This window comes from Orbicella faveolata, unplaced genomic scaffold (assembly GCF_042242905.1).
Source record: "Orbicella faveolata isolate gen_17 unplaced genomic scaffold, um_ofav_v1 contig_24, whole genome shotgun sequence".
Lineage (NCBI taxonomy): Eukaryota > Metazoa > Cnidaria > Anthozoa > Scleractinia > Merulinidae > Orbicella > Orbicella faveolata.
Genome location: NW_028301552.1, coordinates 3,535,327 through 3,551,758, shown reverse-complemented (window position 1 = coordinate 3,551,758; position 16,432 = coordinate 3,535,327). Strand labels below are relative to the sequence as shown.

Here is a 16,432-nt window from a genome sequence, read left to right as displayed (position 1 = left end):
ATATATTTAGATGACTAATTTGTCAGTGACGTTATCACACACCCTGTGGCATCCACCAGGCGCCGTATCGCTTTAAATCACTGCCCACCCAATGCCTCTAGGCTGAGGACTAACAAAAGACACTAGCGTTGTTTTTTTATGGAACGGAAAAGGACGTTGTTGCGTTTTCCCTTTATTGACTAACACTTATAGGAATAGGAAATCTCATATATCAAGCAACATTCTTTCGCAAAACTTGATATTGAGAATTATTGTGAGTGTGCAAAACCCATTGTAAGCTCACTTTAATTAATGGTTAAACCACTAATAAGAGCAGGAAATCCAAACTTTGAAAACAACAGACGCAATAAATAGGAGTGTTTGATATGCATTAAAAGGAATTTATTTCCAAAAGATCATAACAAGTGGCTTTTTACTATACAAATTCAGTTACTGGAACGTTACAACAGCAAGATCAAACATTTTATTTTCCACTCGACGATCGCGGCACTAACTATACACATATTTGTGGTCTGCCATGTGCTATTTTGCCGTAGAGTGAGTCGTTTATACAATTAGCGTTGTTGTAAAGGTATGTGTTTTTCAGTTTTCCTATCAAGAAAATCAAAGAATCAAAGTGACGTTCAGCATTTGTGTAAAAGAAACGTTCAGTATCTGTGTAAAAAAACGAAGTGTTTTTATCGTAGTAGAATCAGTTCCTGTAGCTAATTATATTAGCAAGGTACTTGTGGCTGCAAACATACCGCCGCCTACCGACTATTTGACAACTTATTGGCACTTGGTGTGTTTATCTTGTTTTTGGTTAAACATTCACACACAAGCTGTTGAATTAACTCATCACAAATAAAAGACCATAAAATCCGACACCTAACTTAAAACTGTAAAGCGTTACTTTAATTAGCAGACACAAGTTTCTTAAGGTCTTCGACCCAGCAGCTGACGGGACGAATGGACTTGCACTTTAAGTAAACTTGGGCTCCCATCTTCTTTAAGATTGGCAGATCAAACGTTAAAAGCTCGTCTGCATCCCCTGGGTTATTCATGCAAACAATCACGCAAACCTGTCGACAACGATCAATATTAAATCACTTAACAAGTCTTGGCGAATTCTCTCAGGCTAAAAGGAAAGCTTATAACAACCATTATTTGGCCTTCAATTTAAACGACGCTTTAAGACTGAGACTGAGACTGAACATGTCTGTTACTTTACGCCGGTTGCAAGAGACTGCAACTTTCCTTTTACCTGTCTCTCAGCCACCACTTTCCACAAGTCCACGATTGATCCCAATTTTTTTGCCTCCAGAGAAGATTTAGCTTCTTCGGTCCAGGTCGAAAGAAGATCTAGCTGACTTATCCCTGGTTAAAGAAAAAAAAGATTACTGAAATGAATCAATGATTGATTCTTTCTGTTCACTAAGTACTTTCAAATCGCGCGTGAGCTCCTTGTAGTAGGTTTTTGTTTAAAGACCAGAAAGAATGGAGAGGTCAGGGCCGTAGCTAGTAACGGGAAAAACGAGGCACTTGCCCCAGTTAATTTTTTTTCGTTTCTGTTGTCTATAGTCATCAAGCATGGACATTTACTCAGTCATAATTTTTTCTGGCTACGGCCCTGGAGGCGTGAGTATTTGCAAGAGATGAGAAAATATTGGGATGAGACGTACTTTTTTGGAACATTGCGTTCGTTAAAAGGAATATCTTTTTGACCCTGCTTTACCGTTGGATTGGACGTACACATTTTACACCAAATTTATGATAACAAGAAGGATACATGGAAAGAAAGGGTGAAAAGGTTTGTGTGCCGCAGCCGTTTTGTAGCGTCACGTAAAGTTTCTTTCCGAGAATTATACCTAGACAGGAACCATAATCGGGGACGGAGACCGTAAGCGCGCGCCATTTCTAGTATTGGGGCTGTCCCTATGATATGGGACAATTCAATTTTTCTATTTTTAGAACAAATTGCGCCATCATCTGCGTCACACGCGCGTACATTCTGCGAGGATTTGCGGATGTAGCGCGGGGAAATGGCTTCAGAAATTCCCGAAATGTTTGACGCTTTTGGCCCACAACTCAATACGTTCATGTCTGTTGGAATTTTACTTCAGTTTTTTCGTCGTAAGCTGCTCCAGTTTGCATGAAGTAAGACAGTGTCGAATTTATTTATGTCCCGCTTTATATCACTGACCAAGTTGTGTTCCGCTGCTTCTTTGACTTCTTTTACAAGAGCTCCACATTACTCACCTCTAAGTTTCACATACGTTGAAGATTAACAGCTTTTCCATAACACAGCAAAAACCTAGTTGGATATATTTGGATATAGCAGCGTTTCAGGACTTCAAAGTTTCCCTCCTCTTGCCACACGCTTACGAGGATTTCGCCAGAGTCTATCGCGACCGAAAACTAAAAAAACAATAATTGCAAGTTTGAGTTTCGCCTGAATTGTAAGCAACGCTTGATGTTTTATCAAGGCCCAATAAGTGACAATAAAGTTTATGTCTGTAGATGCTGCTCAGTTTTGTTTGTGTAAAAAACCAACAAATTGTCTGCCGTCGATGAAGAAGAGCGCCCGCCGATGTGTGTTTTGTACAGTCAGTAAAACATGACAAATTGGACTCTCGCACTTTCGTGTGAAAACGTGCTTCGAACTCAGATAATATCTCTAGTTTTTAAATATGTTTGAAAGTTGAAAAATGTTTGAGCACATATTAAAAGCTTAGCTGAAAATATGTTAATACAGCAGAAATAATCGGCAAAGTTACGATGACGCTTTCTTTAATCAACTCGAACAACGATTTCGGTTTTGTTGGTTGCTCTATCAAAACTCCTTGTCTATTTTATCTTCGCAGTGTACAATTTCACTATGTTAAAGAAACACACATGATGTTAGTAGCCTTTTGGCGTTGGTGAAAATTGTTGCAGCATCTCAGTACAAAAGACAACGAAAGAAATCTTTGTCAAGGTTTGTTGACAATTGAAAACACCGACTCGGACTTGAAAGTGCACGCGCTGCACTATGCAAATGAGCTACTCAAAAACTTTTGCAAACTCGCCAAACAAACAGAAACGATAAGGAACTATCAAAAATAGGTCTTGGTTATGATTAAGCATTGTTTGGGAAGCTCTCAAATTAACTCGATACCAGAGTCAGGAGTTTACTTTCATAACTTTTCTTCACAGAGCAAACGCAAAAGCTTACGCGTTCAACTAGCGCGAGCAGATATTATTCATTCACAGCGCGAAATTGAAGTCTTATTTTCGGCCCTGAAAAACTCACCTTTTCCATCAGCTCAGAGCATAAAACGACTTTTAAGAGCCCTTGGACTTATTCCTTGCCTTATTCCCTGCCATCGCTGTGAAAAATCTACAAGAGAATCTCGCAACTCTCACCATTTGATCACGCAACGTGACAACGTCCACGCAAGAGCCCCCGACATGTGCGTGGATCCGCGCGGATATATGACGTCAGGATGGCGCAATTTGTTCTAAAAATAGAAAAATTGTCCCATATCATAGGTGCGCGCGGATCCCAAGACTTGCGGTCTCCGTCCCCGATTATGGCTCCTGACCTAGACCAGTAAATATAATTGAATCTTAGATAATTTTTGGTTGCCATGGTTACCTAAGTACTCCACGCGGGACCGAATAAAGTAGTACAATCCATCATTTCTCACACTCTCAATAGGAGTGGTGTCCAGGCTTTTTCGGCTTCTTTCAGCACAAGTACCAGCAAAATCTTCATAAGGCCTGAAGGGGGTGACCTCAGTAGTGATTTGAACATGCGCAGTTTGCTGTTTCAAAAGGGTCGCAAAACAAATGTCCAGATCCCCTGGTGAATCCACGCTGAGCACTGGGAAAGAGAATAAACTCGAAAACATGTAATAAAGATTACAAAACTTGGCTATCGTAGCTAAGCTTTTAAACTGATTATTCTCTTAATATTCTGAGCGCTCTTTATAGAGGAAATTAATTATTCTTTACTATTAAGGCCAAATCATGTAATATTCATTCTTGGGACGTCCAGTTCCTTGCATCGACAGGCCCTGACTACTACCAATGACCTGTACTGTAAGTTGCCTTACTCTAGCTAATGTGTTGTAATCTCTCTGTTATATGAAATGTATAGTGTTCTTACCTCCTATTAACTTGTTCTCCCCGCATATCTGCAAATACGAGATTATCAAATACCTTTCAGTTAATTTTAGATTCAAAGGTAAAATAGGAATTTCGAGAAATTAATCGGGCACCTCTGAAGAATTTAAGCCTGTTTCTTAAAGCTGCGAAAACAACATGAATGCCTACAGGCTTGCTCCAAAATTTCTTTCAGACACCAAATACATTCGAAAAGAGAAATGTCATACGCTATAATCTAAGAATGTTCACAAGAATAGCTTCAGCCTAAAATCGATCGGCAGAAAAATAAGAATATTCAGCTTCGTTCGGAAAAACAATATTCTTATATAAACACACAAGAGTTTATAGGAACACCACGGATTTCATACTGCCGTCTTCTGCGGTAGTAACCAATTGTTTCTATTCAGCCAAAATATCAAGAGATAACACGGTCGACTAGTTCTTTCCACGTTCTACGGTTTTCAGCTTCAGTTTTATTATTGCACACTATTTACAATAAAAAAAAACAACTTAACGTAAGATGGTTTACAATGATATAGGAAAAATAAATACAGATAGAAATTGACTAGAAGAAACAATATTTAATTGTGTACAGTGACCAAAGTAGCCAATGAGCTTTCGAGTTGGTCACTGTCATGCAGATATAAGTTAGCGTTGGCCGCATGCTAAGTTAATTTAAATTAATATTTACATTAAAGACAATATTACTATCATAAAAGAAGAACGACATACACAAATGCAAGCTGAAATAAAGGAAAACAATGCCCTGAATATTGTACAGCAGTATCTTACATAGCTAACAGTTAAACTATGATCAGTTTTGAGTGGTCTATAAGAATCTTTTATACCGCTTTTTGAAGAGCATGTATGGAAAACGCTTAAGTTCCGGTGGGACAGATTCCCAGATTTTTATTGCGGAGGATTGAAATGTAGATTCACCATAATTGGTGCGAACTGATGGCTTAAAGAAGTTTTGATTTGCAGCATACCTGGTATTATATGGGTGAATCTCTGATGCAGGTGTGAGAATATTCAGTAGTACAGCTGGGGTGTTACCTTTATCATTCTTAAGTTTATGTGTAAAAAGTGATACTTTGAGTCTGTAAATATTTTCAAATTTCAAAATTCCAAGAAGATTATAATATGGGTTGACATGTTCTCTGCCATGAGCAAAGAACATGCTTTGTATACATTTATTCTGCTTAGTGCAGATCTTATTTAATCTAGTTTTGTAAGCAGCATCGCAGATGGCAAGACTATAGTTTAAGTATGGATAAATAATGGTAATTGAACTGAGTGGAGTGCAATTTGGTCTGAAATCATACGCGTGATTTCAAAATCGAACGAGCGCGCAGCGCGAGTTCGATTTGAAATCACAAGTATGATTTCAGACCGAAATTGCACGTCCCGAAGTTTAATTGCCACTTTATTAAATCCATTTTTAAATCGCACAATTTTATGGCCTTAAATTTAGATTTTTGGTGTATTGTTCCAGCAGCCGGTTTGTTAAAAAAAGCGGAACCCGAAACGCCTTTACGCCTCATTTAGTATGCAAAACGTTGTCATGTGACGAAAACTCATTCGAGCATGACAAAGAAACAAGCAGAACTGAAGTCAAAACGAAAATAGTGTACTTCAGGGATAAAAGTTCAATTCTCGTCGCCTGAATCAATTATGGAAGGCCTTCCTTTCTTCTGTGGTTGAGGCTGAGACTTTTCATTGTCTTTGGAGAAGGAATTTAAAGGTGCATATCCTGTGTAATTCTGCGATCGATTTCTTCATGATTTCTTTTGAGTTGTGAAACTCCCTCGAGTGCACGATGCCCAGTGGATAGTACGTTTTTTTTCCTTTTAAATACCGTTCAATGGCATGATTTTAAGGGAGTCCAGCTCGTTATCATCTCCGTTTCTTTTTGTGACCTCGGCGTAGGACTATATACTCAGGACCTTGTCAAGTTCTTGCGGCGCCATTTGTTTTAAGATATTTCCAAAATGGCGGGACTGGCACCGGCTTCGTAAGACGTTCGTTCATTCACTATTTTGTGCAGTGTGGCGTATTTTGACTATGTTTATTCACAGGGACAGAGTTGAGCTCTTTGGTCGCTTCGTTTAAACTACCGTAAACCTGGAAACATCTACCCTCTTGAGATGGCTCTGAATTTGTTGTTGTGTGGTTTTCGTTTGTTTATGTTTTACTGGACTTGGTATCATACAGATCTTGAGCAGATGTTGAAGAAATATCGCCAAAATATTCGTCAAAATGGACACTGAAAGTTGGAAACTTCCATTAAAGTAGGTCTTCAGCCTGAAGGAGCTCATAATCGTCATTCAGAAACTGTAATTAATTAAATTCGTCAATTTTTTTGGAAAAAAGCTATAATAACAACAAAGTTTTGGCAATAGTAGTTGCAAAATTCTCCACACAATGGCTTTTTGTCTTTCATTTTCCTGAAATTTTATTGATTACTTTAAACTAATCTTGAAATCTGATTAGTTGTTTTGTTTTACTGTCCCATTCTCATTGGCTGAGAAAAAGATGCGATTTAGAACAAAAAATAGTGCGATTCGTGAATAAATCGCACCACTGAGAGCCAATCAGATTGCAAGGATAACCAGTGATTTCAAAATGGATTTAATAAATAAGGGTATCATATGAGTAACCCGAAAACACTGACCCCCGGTCGGCGGACCCCCACAACGGACCGGGTCCGCGGACTACCCTACGGACCGGTTCATGGACTACCCCTACGGACCCCGTCTACGGACCACCCTAAAATAGTGTAAAAATAATAAATAAAGATTTTACTTACGGGTTGTCTAAAAGATTCAGACTCGTGTTGGTGATTTTTCGAGTGTTACACTGTGCAAATGTAACAGACTTGGGTTTTTAACACGCCATCCCTCCTTCCAAAAAAAGATGTTTAAAAGCTATTTTCAGCGTAAGGAGATGCCGATAGTAAGAGGGAAAGTTCTTACCTTCCATTCGTGGGTCAATCTGGCTATGGAAGATATATTCTTAGGCTGTTTATTCTTAGTTGTATCTGTTATTCCGCTGAGCAAATTGTGAAGCCTGGAACGAGTTCACAAACCCACGGGAGAATGGGCTGAACAAAATGGCAGAGGGGAAAGAACAAAAATTTTGAGGCTTCCCGGAGGCTTCCCCGTACGCGTCTTTCGTATACTTTATGGCCACAGCAAAGGAAGCAATGTGTGAATCCAGGTCTGTTACATTTGCACAATGCAACTTTCGAAATTTCGTCGTCACGAGCAATCTATAAGACAACCCGTAACTGAAATATTTATTTATTTATTTATTTATTTTTTTATATTTTGGGAGGTGTTCCGTAGAGGGGGTCCGTAGTGGGGGTCCGCGGACCGGGGGTCAGTGTTTTCGGGTTACCCGTATAATATGACTGTTTGAGCATATGAAAATCAAGATAGTGTCTTAGCTTATTAATTATACCTACATTCTTCGCTAATTTATTATTTACATGTTGAATTTGGGATTCCCACTGCAGATGCTCATCAGGGTATATACCTAGATACTTAATATAGCTTTTGCATTCGATATTGTGGATATTTAAATGTATTTTTTTCTTTCATGATGTTATTAGCATATAATTAGTTTTCTTAAAATTTACAGATAATTTATTAATAGTACAGTATTTTAAAACTAACTTAATCTCTTCATTCATTGTAAATTCAACCTCCTTTGGATTACTACCGGTAAAGAAAATATAGTATCATCTGCAAATATTCTAAAAGAAAGCTTCGTAGAGGAGTTTGGTAAATTATTAATATAAAGCAAGAATAACAATGGCCCGGCCGAGATTTGAACCCTGGGGATCTCCACATGTAATAGTTTCCATACTGGGTTAAATTTCATCAATTTTTACAAATTGAGTGCGATTGCATAAGTAGCTTTTGAACCATTTAAATGGAGTTCCACGGATTCCATAAGTATATAATTTAGAGAGTAGAATATCATGATTAACTGTATCAGGAGTCACCTCATTAATTCTGCCAATGTTTTCGCTTAACACCAAATTTGCATGTTTTGGTCGACCATCTAAACATCTTAAAGACACTCACACGCTTTCACGAACTTCCCTTATAATAAAATCCTAACTGAAGAAAGGTTGCAAATAAAAATGCTTACAGTTAGGGTTAGGGTTAGGGTTAGGGTTTAGGGTTTAGGGTTAGGGTTAGGGTTAGGGTTAGGGTTAGGGTTTAGGGTTTAGGGTTTAGGGTTAGGGTTAGGGTTAGGGTTAGGGTTAAGGTTAGGGTATAGGGCTAGGTTCCTGTGTCGTCCTGCCCACCCTGTGTGTTGTCCTGCCCACTTTCGTGTGTTGTCTTGCCCACTGATGTTGTCTTGCCCCCACGTGTGTGTTGTCTTGCCCACTTAATGTGTTGTCTTGCCCACTTTTTTTGTTGTCTTGCCCCCTTTGTTGATTTGCCCACTCTTCTGGCTCGGACATTGAGGGTTTTTTTTCCTTAGATCCTGTGCATTATGGGTGAATTGTCTTAAATTTGGACACATTATTTCTTTTGCCATCAGGAATCTTTTGAGGGTGTTGGTTAGGGCTAGGATTGCGAGTTCATGTTAGCCATATTTGGAGATTTTGAAAGTGTCTAAAAGACTTCCTTTTACTTAGTTTATAGCATGAACAAGCATAATATAACATCAAAACATCAATAAAAGGTCCTCAAGTTCTAATAACAAGGCCCTTCAAACACATAGTGGTCAAACAGTGCACCCTTAAACTTTGACCATAGCCTGTGCAGAAGCAACCGTTTTTTATGGGAAGAAAATGTTTAAGAAAGGTGCCCGAGCACCTTAGACACCTCTTCCGATAGTTTGATTGCTTCTGCTCAGTGTTCTAAGGGTGCCAAACAGCAAAAATAACGGAGCTCAAAAAAAGTGTACTTACCATTCCAAGGCTTGTCTTTAATGGCGGTTTTGTAAGTCCGCAAGGCGTACTTACACGGTACTTGAAAAACTTTGATAAGGTGTACAAAAGTTACGTTTTAACCAAACATCTTGAAAATCACACAGAGTATAGCCAAGTGATTGCTCTTTCTTGTCATCAGTTGAATAAAAATTTTGAGGTTGATGGGCAGCTGTCAATCAAGCGCAATTACCAAACATCTTGAAAATCACACAGATTATAGCCAAGTGATTGTTCTTTCTTGTCATAAGTTGAATAAAAATTTTGAGGTTGATGGGCAGCTCTCAATCAAGCGCAATTTTCATAAGTGATATGGAAAAGCTTATTTCGTGAAACCATGGTTAAAATTGTCAGACCAGGAAAGCGGAGATCTTCACCTCTTCATTGGTGAAAACTGCATATGAATCGGCCCATTGTGGAATTTTTTATCAAATTTTTTTATTAACAAAGATAGGTCTGCAATCCGTACTCTCAAGGTACTTAAATAACTGTGAAAAATGTTAATTTACTTTCTTTTTAATGAATAAAGTTGAATATCACAGAGGATATAGTCTAACAGTTGTTCTTTGTTTTGATTAGTATTAATATTGGCTTTAAAAAAATGACATAATGTTTCCCACACTGTGTGTTGTCTTGCCCCCACAGTGTGTTGTCTTGCCCCCACATGTGTGTTGTCTTGCCCCCTTCAAGTGTTGTCTTGCCCACTATGTGTGTTGTCTTGCCCCCTTCAAGTGTTGTCTTGCCCACTATGTGTTGTCTTGCCCCCTTTGTTGATTTGCCCACTCTGCTGATTCTGACAGTGAGGGCTTTTTTATACGTGATTTCACATTTTATACGTGATTTGGCTTCAGCAAATGATAGTTGTCAACATAAGGAATGTTTTAAATGGGTTGGTATAGGTTTCTGCATGTGTGGTTGCTAGGTAATGGAGAAGTTCAATTTCCCATACAAAGTCTTATAATGAGTCACGTAATTTCTCTAACTCAATTGCAAGTGCAAAGTGCTATATCTTCCTTTGCTTTCATTGGAATGCCATGAATTTTCAATATGTTACGGTATTATTCAAGTGCAAAGATCTGTGAAAAATTCATTGAATTCCAATGAAGCAATAGCGTACTACAGCCTTGCAAAGTTTGACACTAGATTGTCACAGAAAAACGCTTTTTTAAAAAAGGCATGTCTTCAAAAGGTGATGATTTCATGAAGTTTATTTCAAAACATTTTGGAACGTGTATCAAACATGGCTATTGTATAGAAATATTTGCTGTAAGAACATCACATGAATATATTGAAACGACAATGAGTTAAACCTCTATATGGAAAAGCTTATTTCGTGAAACCATGGTTAAAATTGTCAGACCAGGAAAGCGGAGATCTTCACCTCTTCATTGGTGAAAACTGCATATGAATCGGCCCATTGTGGAATTTTTTATCAAATTTTTTTATTAACAAAGATAGGTCTGCAATCCGTACTCTCAAGGTACTTAAATAACTGTGAAAAATGTTAATTTACTTTCTTTTTAATGAATAAAGTTGAATATCAGAGACGATATAGTCTAATAGTTCTTATTTGTTTTGATTAGTATTAATATTGGCTTTAAAAAAATGACATAATGTTTCCCACACTGTGTGTTGTCTTGCCCCCACAGTGTGTTGTCTTGCCCCCACATGTGTGTTGTCTTGCCCCCTTCAAGTGTTGTCTTGCCCACTATGTGTTGTCTTGCCCCCTTTGTTGATTTGCCCGCTCTGCTGATTCTGACAGTGAGGGCTTTTTATACGTGATTTCACATTTTACACGTGATTTGGCTTCATCAAATGATAGTTGTCAACATAACGAATCTTTTGAGTAGGTTTGTATAGGTTTCTGCATGTGTGGTTGCTAGGTAATGGAGAAGTTCAATTTCCCATACAAAGTCTTATAATGAGTCACGTAATTTCTCTAACTCAATTGCAAGTGCAAAGTGCTATATCTTCCTTTGCTTTCATTGGAATGCCATGAATTTTCAATATGTTACGGTATTATTCAAGTGCAAAGATCTGTGAAAAATTCATTGAATTCCAATGAAGCAATAGCGTACTACAGCCTTGCAAAGTTTGACACTAGATTGTCACAGAAAAACGCTTTTTTAAAAAAGGCATGTCTCCAAAAGGTGATGATTCCATGAAGTTTATTTCAAAAAATTTTGGAACGTGTATCAAACATGGCTATTGTATAGGAGTATTTGCTGTAAGAACCTCACATGAATATATTGAAACGACAATGAGTTAAGCCTCTTTAAAAGCAGATCTTCAAAATGTTCACCTAGTTTGCATAAATTTAGAATCTCGATGATATCTCATGAAATATTCGACAATACTCTACCAAACTTTTTGTGCTCACTTTGCAGTTGAAGTTATTGAAACTCAAGAGGTAAGTCGCGATTTCACTCAATAACTTTGTAGTTATAATCTTTTAAACATAAAAATTTTCTTGACTTTAAAAAGACCTATTTTAAACATGTGCAAAATTTAGACTTCTCTATCTCTGTTGCAATGCTTTCAAAAAAGTTGAAAACTTTCAAAAAGTTTAGTGCGCTATTCAACATTGTAATGGAGAAATTTCAAAGAAATTGATTGAAATGTTAATTTTTTATAACTGTTTTTGGCAACCTCCTTATATGTGTTGTCATGCCCACCCGCGTTACTTTTATGAACAATTTTCTCCTAAGCATTGCAAGGGCTAGGCTTCTAAAGGCTATCAACATGTAGTGCGTAAAAAGACCTTTTCAATGATATATAAACATTAAAGAACTTTTTAAAAATTAAAGGAAAAAATCAGTAAAAAAAAAATAAGCTTTGCCCACCCAAAAATTTGGAGAGGTGTTTTCGTGGAAAACTAACTGTAAAAATTGTTCTTTTTGACAGAATAAGTTGAAACTTGCAGGAATATCATGAAATTTTCATAGTTACATCGTGTCCAAATTTCAGCGCTAACCCTCGCATTTTAAAGAAAATGATATTTTTTAAATTCATCTGAGTTCAACTTTGTGAAAAAAAAGTCAAGAAACCATCTCAAGTGTAGTATACATGCTATAACTAGCCAGCATTTTTTTCCTTCGAAATTTTTCAAATTTCTATTTAGCTAGGGTTAGCCCCAGGGCACCCGTGGAGGTCCTTTAATTGGTCTTAAACATATCCTGCTCAATTTTCATCAAAAAAGGCAATTTTCTTCATGTATTCTCCCATCTGTGTTGTCTTTCCCACTTTGGTGTCTTTGACCTCCTGTAAATTACAGAGAATTTAACGTTGCATTTTGAAATTCCTCTGGAAGGTAGACAAGGGCCTAAACTACAGCGCTGCACATTCCAAAAGTTGTAACATTTTAAGCCCGTCAGACAACATTGGCTAGGGCAACTCGTGGGCAGGACAACACTTCAGGAACCTAATTTTCTCTACCATCATCATCGTATATAAAATATATTAAACATGTTAAATTTACCACCACAACTAACCCATCGCGGAATTATAGTGCACCGCCTAAATTTACCCTGTCTCAGAGGTTTTTCTTGATTTTTCTCCGCATGAGAGAGCTGCGGGAGAACCGCGAAGCGGTGAAAACACGAGTCGCGAAACTTTGGACTTGAATCTCACTTTCATGCAGACGTCAGGGTCAGGATCTGACCCTCGGGCTTGGATTGGTTGATATTTTTACAAACACGCAAATCAATATGACTGGTTCGTTTGATTGATAATACCGAGGGGACGGTAGGGATATCTGTCACTGCACTTCTCGAGGTAAATTTTGCCTCTCTACTAGGCTTTGAATTTGTTTGCAAAATACTTCAGTTCTCAGTTTATACACGTTCAAGATTCGCCTGTGTTCGACATGGATTTTGTTTCTCACAGTGTCTTCGAAGAAATTTTGACTTCGGTACTCGAGGAGCGTTTTCCAGAGGTTCAAAGTCTCACCGAACATCAAAAGAAAGCCTTGCTGGTCCTTGCTCGCAGTCATAAATCGCAAGGATGTGTTGTTCGCCATACTGCCAACCGGACATGGAAAATCAATTATATTTCAGTTGCTCACTGACGTCTGCAAATACCTGTACTTGTCAGGTTATTCATACCCTCATCATGCCACAATTTTGGTGGTGTGTCCTCTAAGTCTCTCGTGGACTCTCGTATCCGCGAACTGCGAAACCGTGACATTCAGAGGCCAGTTTGAGCAGCGAAGACAAGAAGCTTATGCTTTTCTATTCGGAAGTCCCGAGTCCTTCTTACAAAACGAGTAAGTGGAGAAACATGCTCCGTAGTAATGTTTAACAAGACAGAACCTTTGCGATCGTTGCGGATGAAAACATTAATTCTCGCAAACACGCGCGTTGACCCCGGCCAACTAGGTCAAGTGATACCACCCGAGTGGAACCATTAGCGGCTGATAAGCACATGATTGCTAAGTTGCCATTGCTCCCTTTTGTAATTATCAATTTGACGCGTTTGACAGCTGGCGTCTGCATGAAAGTGAGATTGAAGTCCAAGGTAACTAGAGGTTTTAATTTCTCGCCGCTTCGCGATTCGTGTTGGCCGCTTCGCGAAAAGAAGAAAAATCAAGAAAAACCTCTGAGACCAGGGTAGCCCAAATTGGGCTTATTTGACTACACCTTTTGCTGTTCATTTACAGAAAACAAACCTTCATTTGTGTCCAAATTTCTTTCATTATGGTCATTAAACTCTCATTAACACCAATATGGCCTTCATTTGCGCGTAAGGAACGTTCAAGAAAAACATTTACATATGCATTAACATTCAAAATCATCAAAAGGAAAACAATACCTTCATTTGACATTCATTGACTGTAAATGTATTTTCATTTTGGTGGAAAAAAAATTCGTTGTCACGAAACGACAATCATTTACACTTTACGACATTCAGTTTTCAACAAAAGACTTTCAATAACACAATTTGCATGAGAACTAACATTCAATTGCATTATTATGCAACCATATCCATGAAGGTAACAATCTTTAAAGCGGCGAGACAAACATTACAGCCATAATAACATTTATTTTTGAAAGATAGAAGATCAAATTCGCTGAACGATTTATCCTTCAATTGCCTCACTAGTAAATAGTAAATAGTCTTCGTTGACATCTTCAAAAGCCCTGACTATCCTTTCGCGGTGTTCAAATGCGATTCTATTTCTTCGTGGCATTTCTGGACAAATCGAACTGTCACTACATGTACATGTACATGTATGTCACACGGATACTGTAGTGCGCCCTCTGAGTTGTACGCAAAAAGTTTCGTAAGTGGCCGAATTTATATCTGCAAGGGGAGGATTGTGAAATTATGATTTGAAAAAAGTACATATGGTCCCTTGTTCTATAATCAAATTTTCGAGGAAAATTGGGCGAGATATCTCTGTGCAAAAGAATTACGCTAATGAGCGATTGTTTTCTCTTAACGTCAGGTGAAAACACGGTAATGTATGTCTCACCGCATTTAAGATTGTTACCTTCATGGATATGGTTGCATGATAATGCAATTGAATGTTAGTTCTCATGCAAATTGTGTTATTGAAAGTCTTTTGTTGAAAACTGAATGTCGTAAAGTGTAAATGATTGTCGTTTCGTGACAACGAATTTTTTTTCCACCAAAATGAAAATACATTTACAGTCAATGAATGTCAAATGAAGGTATTGTTTTTCTTTTGATGATTTTGAATGTTAATGCATATGTAAATGTTTTTCTTGAACGTTTCTTACGCGCAAATGAAGGTCATATTGGTGTTAATGAGAGTTTAATGACCATAATGAAAGAAATTTGGACACAAATGAAGGTTTGTTTTCTGTAAATGAACAGCAAAAGGTGTAATACGTCGAAGCATCGGTACTACATGTAAATCGATGGTTTAGCCACCTTTAAAGACCCGTAACTCTTAAGAGTATCGGCCGCTACTGTCGGTCGACAGATCGGTCACGATGTAAAGACGTGAGAACAGTGGTAAGTCTTACCTTCCAGAACTGTTTGATTTCCACTCCAGTAGTCGTCACAGGATATGCAATAAACGCCTCGACAATATCCAACCATCTTTTGAACAAATGGTTCGGGTTAATTTCGCGAAATTCAATGGTAGTCTCGAAGAAATAGAGTAACCCCATTGCTGTGAATAGTCAGGCCTGAAGGTACAAATTATCTGTTTCATTTTAGGGAGGGACCAATATATTTTATCGGCGAGGGCAGTGACAGCCGCTGAGAGGACCAGGGGTTATGCAATTGACCCCCCTCACCCCCACTCTCCCAAAAAATCATGAACAAGAAAAACCGCGAAAAATACGTTGCCAAGCGAGCCACTCAGACGAACGACGTGAAATTAAACAACAAACCGTCGGGCAAAGTTCTTGCTCCGGAACATTTGGACAAACCACCCAAATCAATCAATCAACACTTTTTATACACGTTGCGCCTAAAGAGCTAAAGTACGCTCCATCAAAATCTGAACGTGTGCGCAGCAAATATATATAAAAAAGATAAATAAATATCTAAATACATTGAAATAAATGAAGAAGCGTTCTCAAGTCTCTCTTGACTTGAGAATGCTTCTTCATTTATTTCACTTTATCCAAGTCATCATTTCAATTACCTAAATAAATTGTTACTAAAACAGTACAGTTAAATATATTTATTATTTAGTATAAAATAGACCTAATCATAATAAAAAATATTTAAAGGAAAAAAGTTATACTTCCCAACTCAAATACGTTTTCCGATTGGAGGAGAACGTGTCATGTGTCATGAGTCAAAACTCACTAACTCCTTGGGGCGAACAAAACTCACTAACTCCCCAGGGAAACAACAATTTGGACTTTCGATCCGCACGTTATCAGATCGTGCTCCTTGAAACCGCCCCAAATTTGTGTGCCGGCCAGCATCAAACAAATACCTTTTCGCAGTTTGCTCTATTTTTGAGGGTTTCGGGGAAACAAAACTCACTGTTTTCCTTGGAAGCAGTCATTAACTGCTTATTGTTTTTGTAATCGCTCCCTGGCCCTCGTGGTACGTCTTGACTAATTTTTAGTCAGTCGTACGTAAATAACATGTTCGGATCAGGCAATAACTAAATTCCTTTCAGGTGCGTACTTTTCTCCCAAGTTGCTCATTTTCACAGTAATTCAAAACATTTCTTTTGTTCAAAGCATATTTCTCGTGGCTGGAATAAATGTTAATGTCGGTCTAAAAAGAAGTGTAAAATGACACACCCATTTTAGCGTCGGTCGCCGTTGCATTGCAAGGAAGGCAAGGATGAAGACATCTTCGTTGATGTGTTCTCTATAGGCAAGTCCATATTTTTTTAATCTCTGTGTCCTTATTCAACAAGCT

At 38.0% G+C, this 16,432-nt stretch overlaps 1 protein-coding gene across 1 annotated transcript; it reads right to left on the bottom strand.

The window, feature by feature from the left end:
* Positions 1-359: 359 nt before the first annotated feature.
* On the bottom strand, positions 360-15,291 carry LOC149109996 (uncharacterized). The gene is made up of 5 exons (XM_089292090.1): positions 15,067-15,291; positions 4,130-4,157; positions 3,617-3,844; positions 1,244-1,356; positions 360-1,061 (listed from the first exon to the last, which is right to left on the bottom strand). The coding sequence occupies exons 1-5, from the start codon at positions 15,211-15,213 to the stop codon at positions 894-896; spliced, it is 684 nt and encodes a 227-aa protein (XP_089148216.1). The 5' UTR covers positions 15,214-15,291; the 3' UTR covers positions 360-893.
* Positions 15,292-16,432: the final 1,141 nt, after the last annotated feature.